Source organism: Bubalus bubalis, chromosome 18, assembly GCF_019923935.1.
Source record: "Bubalus bubalis isolate 160015118507 breed Murrah chromosome 18, NDDB_SH_1, whole genome shotgun sequence".
Classification (NCBI taxonomy): domain Eukaryota; kingdom Metazoa; phylum Chordata; class Mammalia; order Artiodactyla; family Bovidae; genus Bubalus; species Bubalus bubalis.
Genome location: NC_059174.1, coordinates 14,149,177 through 14,158,449, shown reverse-complemented (window position 1 = coordinate 14,158,449; position 9,273 = coordinate 14,149,177). Strand labels below are relative to the sequence as shown.

The window sequence follows — 9,273 nt, the reverse complement described above, 5'->3', positions numbered from 1 at the left end:
TCTCTCTGTAGACAGTTACCAGCCTGGAGCCACTCTGGGCCTTCCAGCTCCTGCATCTTTCTTGGCCTGGCTTCCCAGAATCTGTGTTTGTAGCCCATCAGCTGTGCTCTTGGGCTCATGGGGGCTCACTGGCTTGCAAGGGCCCCGGTTCCACTTGCACCCTGGCCAAGGCTTCTGGCCTCTCTGAGTTTTATGGGATTAATACAAAACCCCAGGAGGGTGGAGGCTCAGATGGGCACCCAGCCCCACATTGGCATGCCCAGAGGCTCCGAGTCAGCCTTGGGAACTTCCCTGGGACCTCTCCCCTGCCAGCCCTGAGGACAGCTCTTTCCAATGCATGTGTTCATGCTAACTGTGATGTGGTAGCTACTAACCCACTGCAGCCCCATTTCACAGACGAGAAGGGGCTGCCCAGCCCACCAATAGAATAGAGCTTACACCCAGCCACAGTTCAACTCTTAACCATCACACACAGCACCACAGTAACTTCGTATTGCCACCCCCAGGGGGAGAGGGAAAAGAGAATTCAGAGTTTGGGGATTCAAGTCTCTGAGGTCCAGAGATTTTAATGGACCTGGGGTCTCTGCTTCCCTGGTGGCTCAATGGTAAAGAATCCCCTGCCAAGCAGGAGACATGGGTTCAATCCCTGAGTTGGGAAGATCCCCTGGAGAAGGAAATGGCAACCCACTCCAGTATTCTTGCCTGGAAAATCCCATGGACAGAAGAGCCTGGTGGGCTACAGTCCATGGGGTTACAAAAGAGTCGAAAATGACTTAGTAATAAACAACTGGGGTCTCTGCCCAGCCTCACTGTAACAGGCCCCTCCCTGCCTTGCGGGGTGGTCCTGGGCTCAGCTCCAGAGCTGACCTGGAGAGGAGGCCGGCAGGGCAGCTCCATGCAGCACTAACGGAGAGATTCTCCAGAGCCCAAGAGAGGCCACTGGGCTGCAGGATCCACCTGCCCTTCCTCACCCAGCAGCCCACAAAGGCCTCAGGACAGGGGAGGGCCCGGAAGGTGGGGGGTGCGAGAGCTCAAGCTGCCAGACGCAGGAAGTGAGATCCCCACCTTCAGATATTCTGTTGTTACTGCTGTATGGAAATAATAACACATGTTCCTTGTTGAAAAGTTAAAAAATGTAGATAAGCAATTAAAAAAAAAATGGAAATTCTAGCACCCAGGCAGAAACACTGTTAACACTTTGATGTTTATCCCTCCAGCTTTTTTTTTTTCCACACAAATCTGTTTGTATTAGTTTTTACAAGCTGCTTCCCACCCTTAGGGCCCTTCCTACATCTGGCTCCTCAGATCACAGGCATGGGGACTCTGTGCCCCACCTGACAGCCGAGTTCCTGGGCCTAGCACTGTGCCCAGCACACAGTAGGTACTCAATAAATGTTCAAAGAGGTTCAAGGAGGTACTCAATAAATGTTCCTGTGTGCAGTTTTTTAGTAACTGCTTTTCTTTACATCGTATTGCCATCTTTCATGCCATCGACAGTGTTACCCCAAAACTTGTATGTTGAAATCCTGACCCCCAATGTGGTGGCATTAGGAGGTGGGTCTTGGGAGGTGCTTAGGTCACGAGGGTGGAGCCCCACTGCATTTGTAACTGGGACCCTAGAGCACTCCCTCACCCCTCTGCCATGTGTGAACCAGATACCAAATCTGCTGGCACCTTGATTGATCTTGGAGTCAGCCTCCAGAGCTGTGAGAACTCAGTATTTGGTGTTCATAAGCCTCCTGCTCCCCCCCACCCCCGCCCACCCCCAGTCCCCAGTCAATGGTGTTTCTGTTCTGGCAGCCTGAAGGGACACTCTACCTCGATAAGCTGAGGCCAACAGCAGGGGGATGGGGCACTGCAACCCCTGAGGCTAGTCTAGAAGCCACTGAGTTGCCACTAGAGTTTTACTGGAGCATGGCCATCCTGTGTGTTCACGGATGGTCTGAAGCCGGCTTCGCCCTGCAAGAGCAGAGGGATACTCTGTGGCCTGGAAAGCCTGAAATGCTCACCATCTGGTCCTTTAGGAAAACGGTCTGCCGCGTGCATCTCCCTACCCGCCCACCCTGGGTGCTCAGAGCGGGTATCTGAGGGGGCCAGCGGGGTAGAAGCGACCCTTCCTCATGTATTTAACTAACCCCATGCTGAAGCTGAAGCTCCAATACTTTGGCCACCTGATGCAGAGAGCTGACTCATTGGAAAAGACTGTGATGCTAGGAAAGATTGAGGGCAGCAGAAGGGGGCGACAGAGGACGAGATGGTTGGATGGCATCACCAAGTCAATGGACATGAGTTTGCGCAAACTCCAGGAGATAGTGAAGGACTGGGAAGCCTGGCGTGCTCCAATCCATGGGGTCGCAAAGAGCTGGACACGACTTAGCAACTGAACAATAACAATCTCTATCTCTTTAAATGCTTCCACATCACCAATTTTTGGAGCAACAATAAAGCATCCTTGTTTTAGACAACTTGCTTCTCAAGCCACAGAACCCTGCTTGCACTGGCTCCCCACCACCAGCCAGCTCCTACTCAGCCTTTGAAGCCTGGCTGAACACGCTCCACCCCCAGCACTGGCTCTGAGCTTCTGGGAATTCTCCCCCTCAGCATCAGATGGGTTGCCTTGAGCAAGTGCCAGAAAGCTCAGCCCCCTGGGAGGGGAGCAGAGCTATGTCCAGGCTGTGTGCGGTCCAGGCTGTGTCCAAGTGATGCACTGCTCAGGCAAGGCCATCACCATACCCTCCACCTTGTCCTTCCCAGGGCCCAGTGGGCTTGTTCCAGAGGCTCTGGAAGGCACGCTGAAACTGTCGAAGTTTTAAGAATAGGAGGTGGTGGGGCTGACAAGGCTTTCAAAAGCTTACACCTGTGGGCTGGGTGCTTCCTTGACTAACCTAGGAAGGTCACTTTATTGATCTCAGAACCCTGCTGTCAGAACTGTTTTCCTACAGGATTTGGCATTTCTCTTGTTGTTGTTCAATTGCTCAGTCGTGTCTGACTCTTTACCACCCCATGGACTGGAGCATGCCAGGCTTCCCTGTCCTTCACCATCTCCCGGAACTTGCTCACTCATGTCCATTGTCTTGGTGATGCCATCCAACCATCTTGTTCTCTGTTGTTCCCCTTCTGCCTTCAAGCTTTCCCAGCATCAGGGTCGGCTCTTCGCATTAGGTGGCCAAAGTATTGGAGCTTCAGCATCAGTCCTTCCAATGAATACTCAGGATTGATTTCCTTTAGGATTGACTGGTTGGATCTCCTTGCAGTCCAAGGGACTCTCAAGTCTCCAGCACCACAGTTCAAAAGCATCAATTCTTTGGCACTCAGCCTTCTTTATGGTCCAACTCCCACATCCATACATGACTACTGGAAAAACCATCGCTTTGACTCTACAGCATTTCTCTTACTTATTAATGGCTGCACCAAGTCTTAACTGTGGCCCATGGGATCTGTAGTTGCAGCATATGGCCGAGTTCCCCAACCAGGGATGGACCCTTGCATTGGGAGCGTGGAGTCTCAGCCACTGGACCACAGGGAAGTCTCACTTTTAAAAATGAGACAGGTGAGCCCAGAACGCTGCTGTCCCAGAAGAGCAGAGTATGCCACACATATGTACACACATGTGCACATTATCACACACGGCAAACATGTTTTGTCCCACCCACCCACCCACCACACACATGCTCACGTCAAATGGAGACAGATACAGTGAGACACAAGCATACACGCAGTCACAATTGAGTGTGCTGAGACACAGGCATTCCACCAGAGGCAGCACTGGGGGGAGGCGAGTGAAGCAGGGAACTCCCCCTCCCATTATTTTCTCAACCCTCCTCCAAAGACATGTCTGTCATTTTGGTAACTTTCGAACAATTAGCCCCCAGCCCCTACTCCTCCCCCCAGGGGTCTGCTGCCCACTCTGCAAACAGCTGGTCTGAACATTTAGTGTCACTGACAAGGCTCAGAGAGGGGGATGGCCTTTGTGAGGTCACACAGCAGTGGGACTCTACCCAGACCCCACTCCCTACCCAGAACCCAGTTCTCTCACCTCCCTTGACCCTCCAGGCCCATGTGTCTCCAGGGTACAGAGGACCATAGGGCATGGAGTGCCTGCGGTTAGCTGAGCCCCTCCGCAGTTAGCCCAGTCCTGCAGGGACATGGAACACATGACACTGTCCAGGACGAGCTGCCCTGCTTCTCGGCTCCCCTGACCAGGAGTCCCGCTGTGAAGCCCTTACCCTGGGCACCTGATATTGATACTGCTGCTTCTGGGATGGTGACCTGCTTCACTGGGTGAGTGAGATCTCTGCACCTTTTAACCCAATCTCAGCGTGCTACTTTGCTTGTTAAGATGCAAGCTGCCGGGTCCAGCCCACACTGAAGGGACAGGACAGACACACGACGATGAACCAGTGGCTAGGTCAGGAGGTCACCTTGTGCTTCCAGTCCCATCGATGAGGGCAGCATGGGCCAAGGAGACAGGCAGCAGCAGTGTCCATGGGGTGGGCACTTCCAGGTGACACAGACCTGGTTTTATACCTGACTCACGTGAAGGCTTTGAGGATATTCTTGGTGAAGCCGCCTGGATGGTGCTCACAGCCCCTATGCCCTCAGTCCCTTTCAACAGTGACCCAGTTTTGCCTCCTCTTCCCCAGGAAGCACCATCCTTCCTGGTGAAATTTTCAAAGAGGCAATAACTAACCATACACTGTGTTTCATACACTTGCAAGTGGGACTTAAAAAGGAGGGGAGCCCAGCTGAGGACCAGAGCTGGAGGGTGGCAGGACCAAGGTCTAACACAGCTTCCCACTGCCCCACAGGCGACGCCCAAGAAAGCCCTGAGCCTTCCCCAGGACGGTGGGCCCAAAGAATCTGGAAGGCCAGCCCCTCCCTTGATGGCCTGCAGCAGGCCCTTCCCCAGCCCTCCTGTACCTTGGTGACTGTAGCCAGTCACCACTGCAACCCAAGGCTGACATGTGCCCACACACTGGTGAACCAGCCAAAGGACTTTCAGAAAGAAAACACCACAAAGTTTTGCGATAAGACTTTGTGGAGCTAGGATTGTTTTGGTTACTGCTGTGTTCCTGGGACACAGTGGGTGCTCAACGCCTGAGTGCCTGTTCTCCATCCTGAAATCTCCCTGCATTTTCCCTTTCTAACTTCTCCACCCAGCACCTGCTTGTCATCAGCTTCTATGGTCCCCAAGATGGTCAATGCCAGGCTGGCCCTGTGTTAGGCAGCTCACTCCTTGTCCTCTGGTCTGGTTCTAAGCTGCTGAGGCAGCAAAAGAGAATACTGACACTGGTAAAATCCTAGAACTGGGCACAAACCACTGTGGACTGAGGTGGAGATTGGATAAAGGAGGTCATAGCTTCTCACTGATTCCCTTTACATCTGGATCTTTTATGAAACAAAGACCTTATTTTTCCTCTGTAACACCCTGAAAGCACACAAGAAAAATAGCAAGTGCAACCACCTATATGAGACCTAAATAAAGAGGACCATCAGCTCTTTTACACAGGTGGCCCTTACTCTGCTCTTTGGCTTGAACATTCCTGGTGGCTCGGGCAGTAAAGAGTCCACCTGCAAAGAAGGAGACCCTAGATCAGGAAGATCCCCTGGAGAAGGGAATGGCTACCCATCCCAGTATTCTTGCCTGGAGAATCCCATGGACAGAGGAGTCTGGTGGGCTACAGCCCATGGGTCACAACGAGTTGGACATGACTGAGCGACTAACAACTTAAAGGAGTACAAAAAACCCCAAAGCCTAAATAATCTAAAATGACTATAGTTTCTCCGAAAACAATTTGAATCAACTCGAAATTAGGATAAATTTCAAATCTTTTAAAATAGCCTGTAACTTAAAATAATCAGGGGAAAAACAAAATAAACTTTATAACCACCACCAAACCAATGCTGCTGCTGCTAAGTCGCTTCAGGCGTGTTCGACTCTGTGCGACCCCATGGACTGCAGCCTACCAGGCTCCTCTGCCCATGGGATTTTCCAGGCAAGAGTACTGGAGTGGGGTGCCATTGCCTTCACCGAAATCAATGCTAGCCTCCTACAATTTATCATCACCGGAGCACCCCTTATAGATACAGGCGATGTCACCAGTGCACCCACTATGGTTATCCATCCCTAAAACCCACAGTTCTGCCCAAGTGGACACTAACCATAGCAGCCCCTGGCCCTGCACACCTGGAGGCCTCTGCACCCTCCACTCTGTGGGCACTGTAGCAAGGGCTCCAACAGGAAGGCAGTCACCTTCCCAACTTCTCACCAGGATCCCAACACAAAGCAAATGGAACCATGGCTTAGGCCATCCAGAAGTAGCGCCCCACGAGCCCTCTTTCATGGATGGATCATGAGGCAGGCTCCAATCCCCAGGCCTCCACACCAGCTGACCCTTGACGGGTCGAGAATTTTCAATACACTGAGTGTACACATTAAATTAGCGCCTTATAAACTGCCAGCTTTAGATGTGAAAATAGTATTTTAATAGTCAGTAACAGGAACACACAGCACCTCCTGGGCTGGAGGGTCCAGACAAGAACACTTACTAAGCACAAGCCTCCCACGTACCAAAGCTGCTTCCCCCACAGCTCTGTTGCAACAAAGGTCAGACACACCCCAGGTCCCCCTCGAGGAGGTCCCCCCAGGCCCTGGCTCCTTACACAATGAAGGTCACATGGACACTGCAGGTTTATCACAAGTTGCCAACAGCACTTTATTTTTTCTTTTCAACATCCTGTTCTGCGGCTTCCTTGGCCCTTTTCGCCCGGATGCCAAAGAGCCGGGCATTGGCGCGGGCCATACGGAGACTGGCAAATGCCTTAAAGTTCTTCTCCTCCTCTGTGATGACTCTGGCTTTCTCCTTCTTATAGACCTAGAAGGGAGCCCAGCGAACTGTCAGCAAACTGAGAGGCCTTGGAGGGGAATCCACCCACCAGAGTAAAGCTAACTGGAGGCCACCAAGAGAGTAGAACAGTACCTCCTTGGTTGAAAGTAACCCCCAACTCAGAACCTAGTGCCCAAATCATGTGAAGGGTGGGTGGGGCTTGGACACAAGGTGGGTGTAGGGGCTCAGGCCCACTCCACCTCCCACTCCCAGGAGCCTCAAGGGCCTTGTCAATTGCTGGTCAGGCTATAGGATCACCAAACATGCATGGAGAGCTGCCTCCAGCCTGGGCTTCCCAAACATCAAAAAGTGGAAAAGACTCTACATAGAGGGTAACAAGTGAGGGCAACTAAGCTTTCCTCAAGGAGCCCATCTGTCTGGACGCAGCTGACTCTCCTCAGGGCAGGTCGGTCTTTCACAAACCAGTAAATCTCAACATGGGCCCTAGCTGCCACACAGAAACCCTCCAACCCAACCCCAGATCCATCGTTCTCCCAACATGCCCACTTACGTTCCGTATGGGCATAACAGGTCCGGTCAGCTGAGTGGCCAGTTTGAGCTCTTCAGCCTGTTTGTCAATGAGAAGGGAGTCAGGTGAGTTTAGCTCATCTCCCAAGGAGCCCCAAACTTGTCACCCGAGTGCCTGTGGATTCCTGCCTGATCGAGTAAAGGTAAGCAGGGTCAGATGAGACACCCACGTGTGAACCAGGGATGCAGGGAGAATGACTGCCAGCAACCCATGTAGATGGGCACTGCTGATCTCATACAAAGATTACTAACACGCAGTACACTTTCAATTTTAACAAAGCTGGCTCCAACTCCTGCCCTTAGTGAATCCTGACATTTCAGGCAATTAGTTTGAGGCTCCTCAGAGGCTTTCTCCCACATTATTTATCTTCTCTCTACTCCTCTGCGTGGCAACCCTGCTTTAGATAAGAAGCTGCAGACAGGTACTTTGTCCTTGCAGCCCAGCTAGACCCACAGTGAGATCTCCACACCCTCATCCCGCTGGGCGCTTTGGGAGCCGGGTACTCACAGAGCTGTCTCCCTTCTTCGGGGCCGAGGGCTTCCTGGGGAACAGGATAAGCTTGGAGCGGTACTCCTTGAGCCGCTGCACGTTGGCCTGCAGGGACTCCGTGCACTTGTTCCGCCGCCTCGGGTCCACCGAGATCCCAATGGTCCGGGCCACCTTCTTGTGGATGCCGGCCACCTACCCCGACAGAAACAGCTAAAGCCCCGAAAACTCCCTGACCCCCACCCCCTACACCAGGAGGGCCCAGCCGTCAGATGGAAAAGGGTTCAAATGCACTTTCATCATGGCAGTGCAGCGATTCCGGAGAATGTCATCACTTGGCTATGTGCCACGAGGAACAACCAGTGGGTCTCAGAACACGGGCTGTCGACACTCACCCTTAGCTCCTCCAGGCTGAAGCCCCTGCCGGCACGAACCTTCGTGTGGTACCTGACCGTCGGGCATCTCACCACCGGCCGGAGAGGACCGGACGCGGGGCGCGGGGCAATGCGGCGCGCCTTGGCCTGCCGGGCCTTACGTCTGCGCAGAGAGAAGCCGAACGGGGGTCACTGTCCGCCCTTCCCGCAGCGTGCCGGGCGCGCGGAGGACGGGATGGGCGCGCTCGCTCCCGGACGCTCACCTACGGATCTTGCGAGCCGGCTGGTTGAACCACGTGGCCACGCGCCGCTGCCAGTCCTTGTGGAAGTGGGGCTTCAGGATCATGCCATTCCGGCTGGGCGCCATGGCTGCGGCCGAAAGGCCTGGCGAGCGGGTAAGACGGGGAGCGAGTTAGGTCCGGGCGCAGAGTCCCGTCGGCGCGCGCACAGAGCACGGGCCAAGGCCCGACGCCGCTGGCGACAGGTATACCCCGGGAACGGCGGATGGAGCCAGATGGGATCGGATAACAGCGATGGCGCCGAGCTCCCGTATACTCACCTCCTCCGAGGGCTCACGGCCGGGAAAGGAGGAAGTGCCCCAGAGCACCCTGGGATGGTAGTGGGCCCGGCCAATCAGAAGCGTCAGAGCTTTGTGACCAATCAGAGCCAGGGCCACAGAGTGACGTCCATGCCTTCCCGGCAGTCTTCGCGGCGCGGGCAGGTATGGCGCTTCGTTGCCGGCGTTCTTGTGGTTCATGCTGTGGGAACAGCGGTTGTCTGGGTCTGGAGAATCTCTGGCCTGCCAGCCTGCTAGTACGCCACTGGAGGCCTCGCCCTCCGCGTCCCAAGCTGTAACGCCGGACGCCGCGTGGAGCCCGCTCACCCTCCTTGTGGGCGGAGCGCGCACTTAGGAGCGTCCAGAGCGCCCCGAGCGTGTCGCCCACAGCCTGGGCGCACAGAGGTCTGTGGTCCGGCCGCTGGTGGCGAGTAGCCCGCA

The 9,273-nt window shown here is 54.2% G+C and overlaps 1 protein-coding gene and 1 non-coding gene across 2 annotated transcripts; both read right to left on the bottom strand.

Moving 5' to 3' along the window:
* Window positions 1–6,691: 6,691 nt before the first annotated feature.
* RPL13 (ribosomal protein L13) lies at window positions 6,692–8,980 on the bottom strand. Its single transcript, XM_006043127.3, has 6 exons — window positions 8,836–8,980; window positions 8,540–8,660; window positions 8,298–8,439; window positions 7,924–8,097; window positions 7,399–7,455; window positions 6,692–6,875 (listed from the first exon to the last, which is right to left on the bottom strand). The coding sequence occupies exons 2-6, from the start codon at window positions 8,641–8,643 to the stop codon at window positions 6,717–6,719; spliced, it is 636 nt and encodes a 211-aa protein (XP_006043189.1). The 5' UTR covers window positions 8,644–8,660; window positions 8,836–8,980; the 3' UTR covers window positions 6,692–6,716.
* LOC112580478 lies at window positions 8,153–8,236 on the bottom strand. Its single transcript, XR_003104876.1, has one exon. It is a non-coding gene; the product is annotated as a small nucleolar RNA MBII-202 (small nucleolar RNA).
* Window positions 8,981–9,273: the final 293 nt, after the last annotated feature.

What these genes read in the sequence shown, in the direction of transcription:
- RPL13 (XM_006043127.3), bottom strand. Translation starts at nt 8,643, where the DNA reads ATGGCGCCCAGCCGGAATGGCATGATCCTGAAGCCCCACTTCCACAAG. An exon ending in CCGGCTCGCAAGATCCGTAG is followed by an intron (nt 8,440 to 8,539) that starts GTGAGCGTCCGG and finishes CTCTCTGCGCAG; the next exon opens with ACGTAAGGCCCGGCAGGCCA. An exon ending in CGAAGAAGGGAGACAGCTCT is followed by an intron (nt 7,456 to 7,923) that starts GTGAGTACCCGG and finishes ATTGACAAACAG; the next exon opens with GCTGAAGAGCTCAAACTGGC.